The 20,498-nt window shown below is 35.3% G+C and overlaps 1 protein-coding gene across 1 annotated transcript; it reads left to right on the top strand.

The window, feature by feature from the left end:
• Positions 1–9,567: 9,567 nt before the first annotated feature.
• LOC149000850 (ALA-interacting subunit 5-like) lies at positions 9,568–20,481 on the top strand. The gene is made up of 8 exons (XM_089139662.1): positions 9,568–9,720; positions 11,404–11,462; positions 11,582–11,656; positions 11,861–11,977; positions 12,108–12,178; positions 16,194–16,494; positions 16,639–16,928; positions 19,968–20,481. Exons 1-8 carry the CDS (start codon positions 9,645–9,647, stop codon positions 20,026–20,028), a joined length of 1,050 nt encoding a protein of 349 aa, XP_088995788.1. The 5' UTR covers positions 9,568–9,644; the 3' UTR covers positions 20,029–20,481.
• Positions 20,482–20,498: the final 17 nt, after the last annotated feature.

Below are 20,498 nucleotides of genomic sequence, written 5' to 3'. Positions count from 1 at the left end.
TGGATGCTGACGTGTCACCAAATGAGGAATTGACTGGTTATGTTAATGACGTGGATTTTGTGGGGAGTATATTGCTGATGTGTCATGACAGCGTGGCTCCATCATTTTCAAAGTAGGTTAACGAGTTGTAACGAGGCAAGTCTTATATGATTGGGCGCGAGCCCACGAGGCCCACGATTCGTCTCGATGCGTGGAAAATTAGGGCTCTTTGCTGTGTCCTCGTTCTCCGATAAATAATTAATTACGTTTCTTAAACATGATTAGACACTAGAGGTGTTCTAATTTTCGTGGTTTATCCTTTCATGTTTTTATTTTCTAGGAGATCCGTTGCCGATAACTTAGATTAATCAGCTCAAAATACCAAACTACCCTCTGGGTGAAACCTCGAATCAATATAGCGTGCAGCAGGATAGGCCAGGATCCCTTCAAGACCCAGAAGGGCATCAATTTTGTGTGGGTCCCACATGAGGAGGAATTTACGGTTTAAAGAGAGTACAGGAATCTTTTCTTTTTCCCGGGTGAAGATTTAAGAAGATGGAGCGTTTTGGGGTTTTTTCCTTTTTTTTGTAATTTATTTATTTATTGGTAGAACTATTTTTATAATTTACAATTTAAGTTAATGTTTGGCTTTTTTTTAGCTACCACTGCAGTGCAAAAAAATTTCTATTATCTATAATAAATCTTGTAATTTATAAATGTGTCATTTGCTAAAGTCATATATATCAATGCAGGGTTGGTAGAGTGATAAGATTCATAGTTTTCAGTGGAGAGATCATGGATTCGACCCTTCAAACTACGAAGCTCCCTCTGAGGATGTAATCAAGAATGTATAAACAGATTATACCAAGCCAACGTGGATTACTCCATTTTGCACCATTTGTCGTGATGCATGAGAGTATAGTTTATATAATTATATTTTAATATAATAAAAATTAAATCTTTAATTATTTAAAAATTAATTTCAACGAAATCACCTTAAATATGGTTTTTAGTTATTAGTCAGATAAAATGATGATTAACTTTCATTCAATCCTGATTAAAATTGGTTTTGTCTTTGTTTTAAATATCTAGTCAACTCAAGTGACTTCATGCAATTAATTGAGCGAAAATATGAAATGAGTTAATCAATAGTTACTATGAATAGAAATTTGAAAATATCCAAAATAATTTAAGATTTTACAATTCATTTATTCTTGTCTTGTTTTTATTTGTTATTCCCCACAAATTTATATGACTTTCTGAGGTCAATTTAATACACATGAAAACATACTATGGTAAATTTTCATCTATTTTCCAACGTCAATGCTCTCCTTTTTTATTCCAGAAATGTCCATAGCCATAAATAAGAATTTCTATTTTATTTTATTATAGAATATAAATAATAAATATAATAGAGTTTTTAATAGTTAGGTCAGCCTTGTACCCCAAAAGTTCCTAGGCAACCTTTACTATTATTGTCTAGCGATTATTCATCCTTGTAAGGCCCCACTCTAATTATATTTGAGATATAAATTTTATTATATAAGTAATTTATTTTTATTTTTATAATCTTTACTATAACTTCTTACTACAAGTTAAAGATGATCAAGAAGACAAATATAAACAAAATAATTCCAACTTAAAAAATATTGTACAATTTATTTCAATGAATAATTAGGTTTAAAATATCATTATCGTTATTCGAAGGAAATAAAAAATAATTCAAACCCTACATGTTCCAAGATGATAAACACTACTATTTTAATATTATAGTATCAACAGAGTAGCAATAATTTAACCATTGGCTTTGTTTGACCTCAATATACATGAAAAGCCTCCTTTATAGAAGATGATATGTAACGTGTCCTTAAAAGGGTAAGATATTATACATCTTGTACTTCACAATCTATTACAATAAATTAAACATAAACTATTTATGGCAAGAATATTCTACCTCACATTTTTTTTCAATTAATTGCATATACATGACTATATACTATAGAAAAATTAACATAATTGTAATCTTAACTACTGAAAGCCTACCTCTGAGCATTGATAAGCGAATTGTTAAGCCCGTGGACTTTATTACTATTAATTCATTTTTCTGATCAAAACAGAAATTTTACTCTCTGTTGTTTTTTTTTTTTGGAATTATAATAATTAAAGTTAATGGCTATTACGTGGCAGAAAGCTATTGGATAGTACAATGCACAAAGATGTTTTTATTTTGGTAAGAGATAGTACAACTACTACAACGACAATTAGTACCATTCGGGTTGGAGTGTGACGTACAAAGATTAGGCGCTCCTCCCTCAGCTTAAGCACTTCTAACTAATCTCGTTGGTTGAACGGTTGTGAACCCCACACTTTTTTCAACCGACAGGATCGTGATGTTTGTCTTTATCAATTCTTCAATCCAACGGTTACCAATTAGTAAGTGGGACCCACATGTAGGAAATCAGAACTCAAACTACCGCCACCAGTCCCCGGTCCCACTACTGCTCGGTCGTTGTCAAACTTTAAATTCTGCCACCACCGAAAAAAAAAAAGACTTGTTGATTTATGACCGTTCGATCTGATGACTAGTTTCAATCTAGCCACGTGAGCATACTAACTTTACAGTTGCGCTGTCGATTTCTTGTTGGCTATCGCTTCGTACGATAAATAGTAACCGTTCGATCTCTTTATGATCGCCTTCGTTACGAAGAAAGAGGGGAACTTCGGCGCAATAATGTGTTATTGGTCTCTATGCTTTTACAGTTAAATTTAGTAATAAATTATAACCGTTGGATCTCTTTATAATCAATCGCCTTGGTCACGAAGAAAGAGGGGAGCTTCGGCCGAAGGCGGCAAGTGGGAGGTGTGTTATTGGACTTAGATGCTTTTATGGTTAAAAATGGTGGGACCGATTAATAGTACGGAACTAAAAGAACGTGGCTGCATTTATTATCGTGAGAATTAAGATTTAAGAGTGTGTTATATAACACGAGAAATTGAAGATAGGAAAAAAATGACAAAGAATTGTGGGACCCATTTGATGATGATGGATAACGGTTTCGACGTGGCTTCACCGATTGACGAGTTTTCAATCTGGCTTGAATATATTGATGGGTCCCACTTGTAATTCCGTTATCGAAAATTCTCTAGCTCGTCAACTACTACCGGTGTATGGCTTCTTGATCCATCTGGGGTTGAGCTTCACTGCTACTGCTGCACACTAAGCTGCGTATAGTCCAGATTAATTGTAAGGGTCGAGATTTAATATCGATTACCTAATTTAATTTTTTTAAATTTTATTATTTTTGAACTACATCACTAAAATCAAAAATAAAATAAAATAAAACACAAAACGGGTGCACTTTATATCTGAACCACAGGCAGCTCAGTGTTACGCATTAAATGCGTAGCATTAAAGCCAAACGCAGTCCTTGTGTACCTCGTGAATCTCTCTCATTGCTTCCAATGGTGGTGGGGGTGGAAAAAAATAAATATGTAAGACCTGTGGTCTGTGGAGTGGGTAAATAGAAATAAAAAATGACTTTTATGAAATAAATTTCAAATATGAGTCTCATTTTATTATTTTTCTACTTAATTTATAGGGCTTTGAAAATGAATGGACTGAGAAAGTTAGCATGCCACCATAACATCTGTCAACTTTCTTATCATAGTGAACCAAACAAGGCATATTTTCGAATTTTACATATTTGAAGGTTCCATTATCTTTTTTTCATAGAATTTCAAGATTCCATTAATGGATACCATAACTATCTTTTAAAATCATCTCCTTTAAGGCTCTTTTTGGTATCAATTCTCATTCTCTATTATGCCTATTTAAAATAAATAAGTACAAGAATTCATTATTGGTCAAGAATGAAAAATGGTTTGGTGAATTTTATAAAAAATAAATTATGAAATGGAAAATAGTTTGGTGCAAGATAAAATTGTTAAAAATGATGTAACAAGGGGAAAAGAAAGGAAAAGTTTGTTGTATAAGTGTTGCTATTTTCCCTCATCTTACTTTATACTTGTACTTACCTGAAGATTGATTCTCATCACTCCTTGGCGTTCTTTGGTTTGGGGTTTTCCATTATTTTAAATTTTCGATGTGCCAACAATTTAATTGTTTCCTATTGCTGTTTGATCGGCCTAAGGATAGTGTAATCTCTTTTATCCTTTATCAAACATTTATTATAGACTATTAATCTAACACCATAATTAGTAAGCTCGGGTATGGAGACATATGACAATTAACCAGTTCATATGGCAAATAATATGTTTTATATAAACCGATTCATTAAGTCGTATACGTTAATCCTACTTTATGTATAATACGTGTCTCAATATGATTGATATAAATAAGTACAATAGCAAAAATATGGGGTTGGAGCGGGACTTTTGTCTCTGTAAAAATCAATTATAAATTGACTTTTTGCAAATAATTCAAGATTCTTATGCTTCCATAAACAAAACAAAAAAAAACAACATTCAATGCCATTTTTCATTGTTTGATGCATAAATCTAATATAAACAAAAACAATTTTACATAAAAAATAAAAAGGACAAAAATCTAATTTGAGACTATTTTTATGCTTCTTAATATCTACATTTAAAATAAACAATAAAAATATTTGTTACATAACTTATGCAAACAAAAAATCATAAAAATCATTCGTGTGACGTAGTGATATAACCTTCTACACCAACAAAAAATGAAATCTAACCATCAATGACAAATGAAACTTATGTCTTATAATCATATGTGAAATGAATATTGGAGATAATAGGTAGCTTACTCAAAGTACTATTGTGGATTGAAGCATTAATATCATGAGAATAAAGTGCGGCCCTCCCCTTTTATTCCTTCTTTTTTTGGGGGGGGGGTTAAATCTTAGTTTATTTTAATTATTTTTCTTAAAAAAAACTAAATATTTATGAATATGCATTTAATTTAAAAATAAAGAGAGAAAAAAAAGTCATATTTTTCAAGTCTCATTTTTCATTGACATTGATCAGTCCATTAAGTTTTGCCCTTTGATTGCTGACTTTGGAGTAACATCAACAGTATGTGTTTGAAAAACATATATTGTGATTGTTCAATTTATTTATGGGTTTTTGTCTCTGTGTCCATTTCTTTATCTTACGTTTTGGTTATTTCGTTTACGATTTTCATGAGTACACTAAAATGGCTATGTTCATATTGTTTATGCTCAATGAAAATTCAATGGCTATATTAGTTTATGAGGGGGTGGGGGTTGTGTGTGTTGTGGGTTTTGGGTGGTGAATTGTGGTTAAGAAAAACGAGATAAAGAATAAATAAAACAACGATAATGAGTTGAATGACTAGATAAGGACTCCATGAATATATATCTAGGAATTACGAATTCAAGATTTTTCATATTCCATTTGGGTTTCTATTTTCTATTATTTTTATTTTTATTTTGTCTTAAAAATATAAAAATTCAATTAGTATACCAATTAAAATGGCAATTAATAAGGAAATCCATATGACTATCTTTAGAAGTCAGTACGGCATTAAGTGCATACTTACTATACGAAAAAATGACGTTTATTAAAGTATACGTCCGAATACATATATTAATACAGTGACTAATATGCATATTTACTAACCATGTCTAATATTCAATAAAAATATTATTAAATAACCCAAGCGAACCTTAGTTCCATAAAATAAATATTATTAGATAGTCCAAATTTTTGCTTTGAAAGAAATACCATGAACCAACAGGGGTTGGTCCAAGTGGTAAGCAGCTTGGTCCGCTTAAGCAAGGTTCCGATATCAAATCCTTGTGGATGCAAAAAATTATCGCTGGGAGACTCACCCACCACAGCCAGGTGTGCAACGCGGGTTAAACACTGGTTTATAAACCGGGATTAGCAACAAAAAAAAAAAGAAACACCATGTAATTTTTTTAGCAATTTGGCTTGGGTAAAAAAAAAAAGAGATGAATAGGAAGAAGGAATGATTAGCAATAATTTTTTATGTTTGTACTAGTCCTTGCCACATATACAGAGCTTGGATTATAGTACTTTTGGATTCTTGTTGATTTTTTTTTCCGGATCATTTGGATTATTGTTGATAGTAATTATTTATTTGTTGCCTTCAATTTGAGTATCTTTTTGTCTTTTTTCACTCTAAGTGACATAGGAATAATTGACGATAATTTTTTTATGTTTCTTCAAGTCCTTGCCATTTTTAGAGAGTTTGTGTTCTACTATTTATGGTCTTGTCGATAAAATTTATTTATTGGTGCCTTCAATTTTAGTATTTTTTTTGTCTTGTCAATTTAAGTGACAATTAGATTAAAACATAACCAAAACAAGTTATAATAGTAGAAATACAGATTTATGATGATATTGTAAGTCTTATGATAAATAATTTTTAATTACTCTTATTTGTGTACTAAAAAAACATAATCTTCCATTTTCGACCGGGAGACAGACATATAGATTTATGAGGATAATTTAAGTCTGATGATAAATATTTCTTAATTACTCTTATTTGTGTACTAAGAAAACATAGTCTTTCGTTTTGAACTGAAAACGAGCACTACACTGTACGAATATGTATTTACTATCTAGTGCAAGCAACAACTCTCAAAGGAATTCAATCTCAGACCACTTACTTATGAGATATTGGTCTCACAAACTACCCTTAAGGTCATCACAATATATTTTAGTCTTACTATAAAAAGATTAAAAAAATAATAATAATAATAAAAAAAAAACATGATATATTTTTGCAAATAGAAAAAAAAATAAAAATGAGAAGCCAAATTCAGATGGGCTAGATTTTAATCTAGGCCCAACCCTAGAAAACTATGAGAGACTTTTGGGCTGGTACATACTAAAAAATTAAAATCCAACCCAGTTACATCTGGTTGATTGCATAAATATTCCTACAATCATTCCTGATAGCCAAGTAAATAGAATCTCATTATTGTGGTCAATGAAGGGTATCAACGCAGAGATGAGCCCACCTCCCTTATGTGTTCTCTATGCTACATAGAAGCATGGTTCGAAGCGTTGGCGATTATATCGCAATGTCGGAGTGGGGCCACATGACACCCCTCTTTGACGTAAGGTCGACAATAAATTGACGATATGTCACCAAATGTCCATTCTCTCTCTTGTTTATTGCATTTTAACTATATTTTGCTCCGATAAGTTTACAAGTATATTTTGCTTCATTATCGTCGACTATTACATTGTTTGTGTCGATCAAACGAGATTTTATACAAATCCGTGGGTTTTTCAGACTTCTTGTTTGCCTGCATACAGCCGGACATGTGTCAATTAAGAATAATAGTTTATGTGACGTTTTGGGTTAAAATAATGTTCCTAGTGTATTTATTGGTGTCAAGTTAGACTACACATTAAATTCAGATTAAAATTACCCCAAATAGCCCCTCAAAACTAAGGGTCGATTTTTCATCGTCATCCCTCTAAATGTCGCTCGACATATTGCGATAATGTTGCTGTATCGCTAGCCATTGAATTGGCAAGACAAAACGATTTTTCATACCTTGCATGGAAGAAGAAACACTAGGACATACTTTAATATTTTGTTAACATGCTAGACTTTGTTGGAAACTGTCCTCAATAAGAGTTGATGTAGAGAACACTAGTCTAACAATGGGCTTCTCTTCATCCAACCCTAGTTCAAACATGCTGCTCTTAAGAAAGACCTCAATATCATATTTGGAAACATGCTTCGGTAGATTTGGAAAGTTCGAAATGCAGCTCATTTTGATGGTATATTTCATCTCTCAATGCAACACTTGCGGGTTTTCGTGTCTATATAAAAAAACCCATTTTTTACAAGAAAGATAAGCTAACCACCCTATGGGAAATTTATCCACTTTATTTCCTTGTCAAAAATGGACCGTCCATTTCCTTGTAGAGGTATGACATGTGTATCAACATCAAATCAAATTGTTGAAATCTATTTATTAGCCACATCAAAGAATTGTGATTAAATTTTGAAAAAAAAAATGATGTGACTTGTAAACGGACTTCAACCTTTTGATGTGATGTTGAAACACTTGTCACACATTTGCAAGGAAATGGACAGGATATTAGTCCTAAGCCTATGTACAACCGTTAGACAACGTCACAACCCTATTTATGTTGCAACATATTTACCGATGCATCTGAAAAAAAAACTCATTCAATGGCATCGAGGGTTGCATTCTATGGGATCTAAGTGGCATTTCCATTGCACACGACCCAATGTTTCACAGGGTGCAACACTTCTGTAGTTGCAATGGACTTGAACCATTAGGGACAAGCAAGGATGGAACCAGGATTTAACGTTGGGAGGGGTCAAGTACTAATATTTCACATATACCCAATGAATTTTTTTCCATTTAGCTTTATTGTCAGAATGTTTATCTAATTAGAAGCTCATGTATTGATATTTCACACGTGAAAAGAAAGTCATAGGGAAAATTTCAAAATTTCAGCAAGGGAATGTGAGAAATTTAAAGTTTTTTTTTTTTTTTTTGGGGGGGGGGGGGGGTTTAGGGCCTAAATGTTGATACATGGAATAAAAACTAGGGAAAATTTCAAAACATTGAGAGGGCCATGGCCCCCCAACCCCAATGTAGCTGCACCCATGGGGGCAACATCTATCATACCCCAAAATGGAGACAACATCTATCTAGCATCCACCCTACAGCTGAAGCACATTTGCATCCACTCGAATTGTTTGTAGGCATTAAAGTTCTCAATAACCAACATAATTCTTATGATTGGATATCTGATAAACTTGAGGTTTTGTTCAGGAGCAGTGCTGCTTGGAGTAGTGGACGGTGCAAATTTATTGCTCAATCTAGATTAAATCTAGACCGTATAATTAACCTACATGTAAATGGTCCAGATTAAGTGAATCACAAAGATTACAAAGATTATAGTAGTTTTTGTTTTAAAAAATCTCATCCTAAGACGGTACAACAAATTACTTTTTTTCCATTTCATTGGCTGGTAGTAGGCAATTGCCAAAAATTTTCCATTAAAGAGAACAATGTGTTTTTCGAATACTGTTCGATCACATAACAGGAGAGGGCTTCATTGGTTACTTCATCTCTTATCTATTTTATTAGTATTCACCATTCAGAGATGAATTTCACCTTTATTGCGTGGTTAAAAATGTCAAATGAGCATATTATTTCAAAAATCGTTTAAAAATGCTAACTTTGCCCTTATTTTTATTCTTTTTTTTGGCATTTACTCTAGAATCCGGATCATCTCCCTCTGTGCTCCTCCCCGACCGCTATTGACTGCAAATTATAGGGGGCACAGGATTAGGGTGAAGATTTTTTTAAAAATATTTTATTATTTTTCACTTATGGGTCCCACATTATTTGTGGTTGTAAAGCAGTCGGGAGTGTTCCCTTTGAGGGGAAATGATCCCCACTCCTTACTCTGGCCATGTTTAGTACTGCCTCTGAATTAACAGTCGTTATTAATTATCAATTATTAGAAATAAAAAAGGAAAAAAAAAAAAAAACTGAATTGAAAAAAAAAAGGCAACAGAAATTTTCTTTGGTTCTGGTTTGATTCGTCTGGTTTCTTAATTGTATTTTTCTTATTTTATTTTGGAGCGCGAGAAGCTTTTCTTTTTGGATTTTGTAGATCTCGTCGGAATGGCTTCCAAAGGAGCCACGAGCTCCGGAGGAGATGATGTTTCTGCTGCGAGAAGGAATTCCAAGAAACCTCAATGTAAGAATTATCTCCAACACTTCTCTTCTTCCATTTTTTTCCCATGCAGAAATGATGCATTGCGTGTTTCGTTCTTGTTTACAAAATTAATAGTACTAATATGGTAAGTGAACAAGTTGTGACGATGAATTTCACATCTTGTGATTATATTTAAATGTTAATTGTCTTTATTTGCAAAGGATTTCGGTTATTTTCCTTGAAATTGGTTTTATTTTATATTCAAGGTGGCGCAGTTTATAGTGAAAAATGCTAAGGATTCTGTTTCTGTTGCTACTTTTCTAACATTAAAACAAAGTGATGGTCATATTGGTTAGGACAATTTAGAAAAATGGCATTGCCTAAAGGAGGTTGGGCCAGGGTTTTTAGTGAGGTTCCATAGAAAACATAAAATTATGGCTGACATGTTTGATTTAACATATTCCTTGGCATGGTTTATTTTTATTTGTTTTTTGATTTTGTATTGACGAACACTGTATTGCAATAGTCAATTTGATGGCCTCAATGTAATATGGAAGGTGAAGCTGAAATAGCCAAATAAGGCCACCATTATCAGTGATGTCTCCTCTTGGCTTTGCTGGCCTGTTGGGATCAGTGATACTAACTGCGTAGATAATTTTGGCTCAAAATTTTGTGTGTTAAAGGTCTAAATTAAAAAATAATATGATCACAAAATGGGGGGAACCTAAAAATTCTCGTTGATGATCAAAGCTCTTCTGGATATCTGAAAATTTACTGAAGAACATAGTCCAAGTTATACATGTTAAACACACATGTACAGTTAGAGGATACATTTGTTACATATCACAGAACTCAATGGTGGGAAACCGGTTCGGTAGCAGGTTTAAACTGTCACATGTATGCAAGATGGTTTTTTCTAGGGCTTATTGGAGCTGAGATGTTTGGTAGATTCCATCCCAAAAACCTTAAGGTCTAAGGAGTGACAGACAAGTATGTGAAGAAAAATTTTCCCACCCTTCTTAATTGATGTGGGATATCAACAACTCCACTTACATTGTCACCAAAAAAGAAGAAAAACAACCCCCTTCAGATGTAGGTGGTTTGGACCAGGGTGTGCATGATGACATATGTCCAGAGGTGGATCGGAACCCACAGCGGGATGGGATCTGCTTTGAGACCAAGTTGATTTAATCCCAACAACCTTAAGGGTTTAGGATGAATGAATGGCAAGTGTATGACATATCGTGTTCAGTGAAGCTATGCTGGAGTTTACCTCTGAATTTAAAAATCTTTTGTTGCTTGAAAGAGATTTGTGCTTAAGCCAAACTTGGAGAAGTCCATGATTGCACAAATTGTAAGGAGGATTCTTATTTTCACCATTCCTAGCCATCCTTGGATGTCTAATGGAAAACTGGCTCGTCGCATTGTTGTCACTGATGTGGCTTCTTTATTCTTAATTTCAAATCCAAGTGCAGATATTTACTTCAGCAATGCTACAAATCTTGATTTGGTAACTGAGGGGGTTTATCAACTTTAAATTTTATGTGAGATTCTTTTATAATGCTTCATTCTCAATTAGCTCAAGTTTCCCATCCCTGGTCCTGCTTTTGTTGGATCAATTGTTTGTGCAAGTTGCTTTATTGATTAGATGAACCTCCAGTTTGTGCTGCGTATTTTAATGAGACAGCTATGCTGTAACTGATCTTTAATGCTTCTTTCTTGCAGATTCTAGGTTTACACAGCAAGAGCTTTCTGCTTGCAAGCCTATTTTAACACCAGGATTGGTCAGTCTGACATACCTTTAGTTGAATATTTCCCTTATGACTAGACGTATTGTTTTTTGGTAGACTCTACTCACTCTTGCTTTGGTTTATGGTCTTATAATCTTCTTGGTTTGTTTCAGGTCATAACAACATTCACAATTATTGGGATTATCTTCATTCCAATTGGTCTTGTATCTTTATCTGCATCTGAGGGTGTAAGTATTATTCTGTTCTTTAATGAAACTGCATCATACTCTGTAAATTATTGATCTTGTATTTGAAAGTAACTGTGAAGAGTTACAAGTAAGACCTTCATGTGTATTTATACATAATCAATTAAAACAGATAAGAACATTACAGAGGAACCCCAGTGGTTCATAACTTGTAACTCTTAATGTAACAATTTATTTCTCATGCAGGTTGTGGAAATTGTAGACCGGTATGATGAAGATTGCATTCCAAAGAATTATGGTGAGAATATGGTTGCATTTATTCAAAATGGTAAAACTAACAAGACCTGTTCAAGGACTTTGACTGTGAGTTCGTACCTTCATTTTTTAAAATCAGTGAGAAGTCAATAATTCTATTTTCCTTTTGTAGTTTATTTTCCTAATTCGAGCCTACTCAAGCTTTTGATCAGCAAAAGTTTAATTGCATTTCCTTCAGGTTCCAAAGTTGATGAAAAGTCCTGTATTTGTTTATTATCAGCTGGATAACTTCTACCAGAATCATCGAAGGTATTCTAACTATCTTTTCACGTATTTTTCTGAAGTGCATTGGATGAGCTTAGTTTTTTTTTCTTTGTAAAGATGGTTGCTCCAATGCTTGCTACTCATCCATGTTGCTTCACTTTCTTAGTGTCTTTTTGGGGTGGTGCTGGTGGATAAAGGTGGCTTCTAAACCAGCCTTGTGGTCAGAACAAATTTGGTAAACCAATTAGCACCTTGTAAATATGCAATATTTATTGGCTTCCAGATAAGTTTAGTGCCTGCCTGTAGCTATTGGAATTAGCTCTGTTACCTTAAAGATATTGGCCAACACTTTATCCTGTGGTTTTCAGGGCAGCAATACTACATTTCAGATTTGTATACAATGATGATAGGAATCTAGAATGGAATAGTATATATGTGATGTCCTGTGATTTTCTGGGTTACAAGTGGGTTACAAAATAACTTAGAGATTTGTATATATAAGCATTAAAAGATTTAAGGTAATATTGGAAGTGAACTTGAATAAATAGCTTGTATGTCAAGTCCAAATTTTAAGCATGGGTAAATGCATTTAAACATTAACAACATTATTAGGTGTTCTCTTGTGTTTACTGCATGTCATAATGGATTTATATATTTCTGGTTGCGTTTAGCTTAAACTTTTGTTTATATACTTTGTAGACTGGTAAAATAACTGTTGGCTATAGTTTACCATTTCATGGGGGTTTTGGGGTGCTACAGGAATATAACCTATTCAGTGTAAACATTGTAGATGGTGTTTGATGACTACTGTTAGGTGAAGATTGGAAAATTCTGAATAGGGAAGGGGCAGGAAGGATAAATCTGCAGAAGATATGCAAGATAGAGGGAAATATAGAAATGTTTCAAGTTTCGGTTTTTCTTAATCTATAATCTATTTGGCAATCATGTTTTTAAATTTCATGGTGTTTTTGTTGTTTGATGTTATTGCTTCTCAACATGTTTTCACTTTCATTGTGTATGGCTGTTCTGGCCAACAGCTGGAATTCTTTTACAATCTTTTGACTTTTGAGATCTTGATACACTCAAAAGGTGAGATGAAGTCCTGGTGAACAATCTTGTTTCTTTTCACTTTTTCTTCTTGCAAAGAATATTGCATCATCACAGAAATCAGATATTCTTCTTACTGATGTCAGAAACCACCTCCCCCCCCCCCCCTAAAAAAAAAAGGAAAAAAAAAACAAAAAAAAAACAAGAGGCACCATGAGGTGGGCTATTTCGTTTGGATCCTCATCAGTAGCAATAAGTTCTTCCATAAAATCCACATTAGATGTTTGGTTTTGTTTTCCTGATCTACTCAGAAATTCTGGATCATCCCTGTTATATGGGTTGGTTGACTACTTGACTTCGTTAAGAATATTGTATGATGTGCCTTAGATGAACAGATGTTTTTGTCCTTGCATACCTTCTAAGTGTCCTTGAGACTGCATAAAACCATTTATAGCCTATGCTGAGTAGATAAGTGATAGTGGAAAACGGAAGTATGGAGTTTGGAGCACAAATAAAGGGATCTTCCAAAGTTTGCTGCTCATTTTTAAGAAGAAGAGCACCTGTGACTGCATGTATGTAATAGAACAAAGAATGACTTGTTAACATTATTGTTTTTTCCTTGAAAAAGGGTGAAGAGTAAGAGGAACCATGCATAGCTGTTTTGGTCCCAATGCTTCCTCATAAAGATGCGTCTTAGAAGCTCTTGTAAGAAATTTTTTAGAGCAAACTACACTGGCACTCCACTTTATGTTTGAAATACATAGACACCCCAAAGTTGGATTTTCACTGGGCACATTAGTCGTTATTGAAGACCGTTAAACCACTGTTTATTTTTTTTTAATTCTAAAAATATCCTTATCAAAATCTAAGGGGAAAAAAAAAACGACTGCACCATGGCCACCAGACTTTCCTTCCTCTTCACTCTCCTCTTCTTCCTCTGCTCTCTCCCACTGCCATATTTTTCTTCTCCTCTGGCCAAATCTATTCACTGCAACAAAAACGACTACACCGCCCTCCTCCTCTGTTCTCTCCCACAAGCATCTTTTTCTTGCTGCAACAAAAACAACCACACCGCAATGATGATGATCAACGCAGCATTTCACAGCCCATACCCTTCTCTGCATCATTTTCCATGAAGCATTTTGAACAATATAAGAAATTTATTCTTCTAATCTTCACGTCTCCTCTTGGTCTTCTGGCAGTGGTGGCGGAATCTGATTAACCCTTCCAATGTCCTCTCAATCAGAAATGGAATCTGGCCATGGCTATTGTCTCTGTTGCAAAGACTCCAGCAAAGACGGCGGTGGAAGAAACCTTCAATTCTCGCTCCTTGTCTATCGCTTTGAAGTGAAGATTTGACACATGATTAAATACCTTGCACGAATCTAGTTATTCCAGAGGAGGGAGAGAGGAGTCCAGGGTCAAGATTTTTTCTCTCTCATGACCAGTTGTGCAATTTGTAAAACTGCATTTTTTGGGTGATAAGACTTTATCTTACAAAATCCAGGATCAATGAAATATTTATGAGGTCTCTGCTATGTTAGTGGCCAAGAGAGCATATTCCGGGCAGATTATCAGTTCAGCAATCTTTGTTCCTAGGTTTTGGGTCCAGTGTTTCAGAACCTCTTCTGCTGTTTCAATTTCTTCCTGTCCTGTGAAGAATAGCAGAATATCACCCAGTGGTTGAGTCACATGTATTTGAAGGACAGTGACAACAGCAGCGTCCAAATAGTCAGCTTCAGGTGCTTTTGTGTAGTATATCTCAGCGGGGTATCATCTTCCTGGAATTTTGAATATCGGGGCTGAATCAAAGTAATCACTGAACTTCTCAGCATCCAGATAGCCCTAGAGATGAGCAACTTAAGATCACTTCGGAACCGGACAATGTCCTTAACCAAACCAAATAGAGAGATTTTTCTGTCTCTGGATTCCCTTTCTTATCCTTTTATTTGTGCAGAATCGCTTCCAACTCTATCCATTTATGCCTCTCTGTGTGTGAGTGTGTTTGTGTTAGAATGGAGATTCTTATTCCCCCGCTAGCGTGAGCCGTGAATTTAGGTAGGGCATCCCTCCATTATACATAAGGGTATAATAGTTTTTATGATTGTACAATTAACCATTCTAACATAATAGGACCTTTGTTTTTTTAAAACATAAAGTAGGGTATCAGTGCTTTAAGGCCTCCATTTTGGGTGTCGGTGCAATATGCTCAAAATTTTAACATTTTTGTATTCATAATTTAGGAACGGCATGCCTCAAAAAAATTATCTGTGGTTTCACATGAATCATTGGGGCCAGTTGAATGGTGGTTTCTAATGTTCAATCTACTGGGGGCTGAGCCTTGGACAGTCTGGCTCAACTGGTCTAAAAGCTCCTGAAATTTTTGCTTCCTCAGTTCCTCTACATATTATTTGTTTTTATACGTTTTGTTTTACTTGGAACTACTTGTATCTTCTTCCAAGTTTAACTATTTTTTGCATCTTTTTTCCCCTTTGTTTTTTATTTATTCCCTGCATAGCAGCCTGGAGCTTTTTTCAGAAAAGTGCCTCAGAATCCACTCTATCAGTTCATTTTTCTACGTGCTGATTAAATACTGAAACTCTTACCCTCATAGTCAGTGTGTTCCTAGGAAAGACTCAGATACACTCAGTAATACTGTCCTTAAAATCAAATATCAATACAAGCCAGGATAAGACGGTTTGTATGCAAATAAACTACTGGCTATATGAATAGATGTTTCAAAGTGGGTGTGATATTCATATGAATTATGTACTTTAAGCACAAATATGCTCTCGCTGGCTTTCTCAAGGTTTTGTGCCTAATATATGGTGCGTGGATGCTGTCTTCAGAGTGTCAGAACCCTCTCTGGTCCGGTAGATGACTCTTTCTGTGTTTCCAGTTCTGAAATCATTTTACTTGTTAATGTCTTTAAACTTTGCCATTACTATTCTGGAAAAACCTGAATAATCACTCTGGGCTTATACATATTTCTACTTCCATTTTATTGTTCCAGATATGTTAAAAATAGAAGTGACAAACAACTGAGGAGTAAGGCGTATGAAGACTCAACAAGTACTTGTTCTCCTGAAGACACCACTGCAAATGGGTCTGTAATTGTTCCTTGTGGGCTTATTGCTTGGAGCTTATTCAATGATACTTATGCATTTTCTGTAAAAGATAAGGCTTTAGAAATCAGCAAGAAAAATATTGCCTGGAAAAGTGATCAGGATGACAAGTTTGGGTCTGACGTCTTCCCTAAAAACTTTCAAAGTGGGAGTTTGATTGGGGGTGGCAAACTTAATTCAAGCAAACCTGTAAGTTCCATATTAATCTATAATTTTGCCTGTTATTATAGGTTCCTCCTCTTTTTTTTGGGTTCATAAAAAATTTCATGTACTTTTGAACTCCTGTTGGTTTTTCTATTTATTTTTATTTTTCTATTTTTTATTTTGTGACAGTTGAGTGAGCAAGAGGATCTTATCGTTTGGATGCGGACAGCGGCACTGCCAACTTTCAGAAAGCTCTATGGGAGGATAGAGGTGGATCTTGAAGCCAATGAAAAGATAACAGTGGTAATACAGAATAACTATAACACTTACGGTTTTGGGGGCAAAAAGACACTAGTCATTTCAACTACAAGTTGGATAGGAGGGAAAAATGATTTCCTGGGCACAGCTTATCTTATGGTTGGTGGAATGTGCTTATTCTTGGCAATAAGCTTCATACTTATGTATGTGATGAGGCCAAGGTGAGTGACTTCCTCCCTTTTCTCCCTTATGATTTCATATCCCCCCCCCCCCTTTTTCTGACCCTCAACCTCAATCTCAAGCTTTTCATTTGGCGTAGAAATTAGTTGAAATAAGAGTGAACCCTCAGTTCTTCTGTGAAACGATTGAAGAACATATGTTCAATTTAACAATTAATGGTTTTCCCTCTTTCATCTATTTAGTGATGGAAATAATTGCTAATCCGAAAAACTACAATCTGTTCTATTTTTGTAGTAATATTTTTCTGATATTGATAGTACATAATAGGGGATTAAAGGAGACTCCCATATGGACTGATAGTTTGGTTGAATGTTATGGAAGGCAGTTACAGGTTTTTTTTTTTTGGGTGTAATCAGAGCAGGCCGGTAATGGTTAAGTAGGTGGCTCCCTCCTGCCAGTAAGGCAAGGGGCTCCTGGAGGGTTTTGTGGGGAAGATGGTACCTTGGTTACCTTGTTGGTTTGATCCCATTTAAGGAAGTCCTCCATGTGAACCCAGGTAGTTGGGAGTGGTTGCATTTCTATTTCAGTGATATTTATTTAGAGCAGTGGTGTTGCAGAGAGCTGTGAGTTCATTGGTGTCATGGGAGAATAACATAGCCTTGAATGTGGGATTCAACAAGGGCCAGTGCTCTCACCAAATTAGGACAGAACCAAAATAATCGACTTTTGGCCACGGCTGTAGGGGCTGTTTTATGACTTCCTAGGGTTCAGCTGAGGCTGTGTATTTATGGACTTGAAGACTGTTATAAGTTCCAGCCACTTCTAAGTTCTCCTAAATTTTAGGGGTTAGTTGGGGGAAATTAGGAACTATAGTCAAAGGGGCTAGAAGGGGATTCTGGAGCTGTAAGTCTGTAACTTGGAAACCTAAGGGACAGGGTTCTTCAAAAGGAGAGGTTAAACTGATAAAGATGGACCACAAAATTTGCAGGTGCAGGTTCAAAGTTTGACTAGGTTTGATGGCTTCTGGGGGGCTGCAGTGGATTATAACTGGCACCTAAATACAACAGTCCAAAGGGGATGGGTTTCAATGAATTTCAGCCACTTTAAGAAGGGAAACTAGGGTTTCCAAAAAGCAGCAAGTTGTGAAGATGAGTTAGTAGTTTAATAGTGGTCTTCCTTCAAACTGAAAAAAAATAAAAAAAAATAATAATAAATAAATAAATTAAAGAGAAGTGGGGAGAGAAGGCCCCCATCCTGAACTACTTTTCCTTGGATAAACCTCCAAGACTGTCCTGCTTGGTGAACCCAAAAGATACTACCCAGCTGTGTGTTGAGGCCCCAGACCAGAAAAAATGAATCCATCTGCCCTTAATCAAACTTTTCTAGAGAGGACAAACGATGGTAGCTTCTAAAACTTTAATAAACACTTTTCTGATAATTCTCCAACTAAAATTTGTATCTCATGATTGGGTTTACATAAAAGGCTATTCAGCCTACCAAAACTGAAATCAACTGGGAAAATACCTAGTTCAATGTCAAGAAGGATAGTGTCTTTTTTCTCAACAAGGAAATGGGGTGCAGGCAGCAAGGATGGGCGTGGAGAGCTGGTCATCGGCGCAGGGGGGAGATGGGTTGTGCCAGGCAGCTTCAAGGTTGCTCTGTTGACCAAGGCTGACAACTCTGCACCTGCAATCAGCTGGAGATATCATATTTGGGTCATTGGTTTCACACCAATTGTTGGATTGGAGAAATTACTCCTTGAAGATCATTGGAGATGACAGGCTGAGAAAATTGCTCGAGTGGTGAGATGAAAAATGAGGATCAATAGAAGGTTGAGAATAATCTCCGTGAAACTACACTAACAAAGGGAAATATGGCATTTTGAGTGTTTTGGAATCATTGATGGTTTCAGTTTAACGGATTGCAGTTGCTTGTAAGCCCCACCATAGTCCAGGGGGTGTGGATGTAGTTGTTCAAAACACGTGCGTGTGTGTGTTTGTAATTGAAGCAAAGTCCAAGGGTGGGCCATGTAAACTCTACAAACAACTATTTTGATCGTGTGAGAATGCAAGATTGACCTAGAAAAATGGATTCTAAGAATGTGTAGTGCACACTACCAAAGTTGTTCCTATGTTGCTGCTTTGAGCAATCTGGGTCAAGTTCCTTGAGCGGGTTGGACATCCTACTGAAGCTCAAGAATTTGAGTTGGAAAACTGGATTCACTTGGGACAATATACCTGACTTTTTATCCGTAGTTACCATTTAGGAAAAGACACCTGGTTTTTACGAACCATTCTGGCCAAATAGACCCTATTAATGAAAAAGAAGCCATGAGATTCTGGAAAATAAAATGTGGTCTTGGCACTTGAAAAGAAGCTTTCTAGGTAGAAAGTATATGGAGCAAGGTATGGAGCTATTTTTATAGGTGAATAAAATTTGTGGTTGGTTTTAAGAATTTGGAGTATGTACCACTATTATCTTGAGAGTTAATCTACATCAGATGGAAGAACCATCCTATCCACCTTCGGGTGTACTTTTACAAGGAAAAGGCACAAGGTGTGGTAATGGTTCAGGATAAACCATTTGATTGATCCTGCCTATAAGTTGTCATAGTCACCTTGTATATCTTTTTATGAATTATCATATCAATGTCTGAAGGAATATGATGAATATCGGCATCGTCTAAGTATGTTACAGTTTGGGTGGCCAATCTGTCAATGCTCCTACTGTCTGGATTCTGGCATTGTTATGGCCTAATAAGTGAATTATTCTGCTTTGACCTGGTGCAAGTGTAATAAATAGTATGCAATGTCATTGGCATTTCTTGTCTCACTTCATATCATGTAGTTCGTTTTCTAGCCTTCTCTGGACACTTGCAGTATCCAAATTGCATATTGAATTGTATTAGTATCTTGGTACATTCCATTATAGAAGCTCTATTGTCAATATCAATCAATATTATTATAAGAAGTTAGCATTTGAAGTAAAGGATGATATATTCTCCCCTTTCCTGGAAAGCAAAATCTGATTGTAAATTACCTGTTTATACATCCTCTGAGCTTGAGGTTTCTATTTTGCAGGCAACTGGGGGATCCTTCTTTCTTATCTTGGAACAGAAATCCAGCAGGGCATTATAACTAATGTTGATTTCCTGCTTTCAACTTCCATTTCTTGGACAGCAGTAAGCTTACATGCCATAGTAGGCTTGCCTGCCTGAGTGAGGGTCTTCATTAAACATCTGATCAAGCCTGAGACTGGGATGATTGTCCAAAACCTAAAGTGTACATAAATGAAACAATGTCTGGTTGTATAGGTTGGAAAAACTGACCTTCAGTTGTATTTTATTTCTCTTAATGAATGCAAATATCGATCCAAGCCAGGACGTTGAATACGACCATACGAGGTTCCTAGTTTATGTTTATTTTTCAACATGTAAATTAAAGTAATGCTGTACGTTTGAACTTATTATATTCCAAATATCTTTCGTCCCTTTTCCCATTAGATTATAGATATGCAAATATGGAATCCTCTTGGCTCTTGGGGCATCTGCCACATGATCTTTCTCCTTGTTTTCGCATCGTAGTTCTGGAATGCACGATTGATCCTTGGCG

Source organism: Hakea prostrata, chromosome 11 (assembly GCF_041222555.1).
Source record: "Hakea prostrata isolate BN-2017 chromosome 11, UWA_Hpros_2, whole genome shotgun sequence".
Taxonomy (NCBI): Eukaryota; Viridiplantae; Streptophyta; class Magnoliopsida; order Proteales; family Proteaceae; genus Hakea; species Hakea prostrata.
Note: the sequence above shows the minus strand (reverse complement) of the source record. Positions and strands in the feature narration are given on the sequence as shown.

Coding starts and splice junctions, on each gene's coding strand:
- LOC149000850 (XM_089139662.1), top strand. CDS start 9,645: ATGGCTTCCAAAGGAGCCACGAGCTCCGGAGGAGATGATGTTTCTGCT. Junction 11,657..11,860: donor CTTTATCTGCATCTGAGGGT/GTAAGTATTATT, acceptor TTTCTCATGCAG/GTTGTGGAAATTGTAGACCG. Junction 12,179..16,193: donor TTCTACCAGAATCATCGAAG/GTATTCTAACTA, acceptor TTATTGTTCCAG/ATATGTTAAAAATAGAAGTG.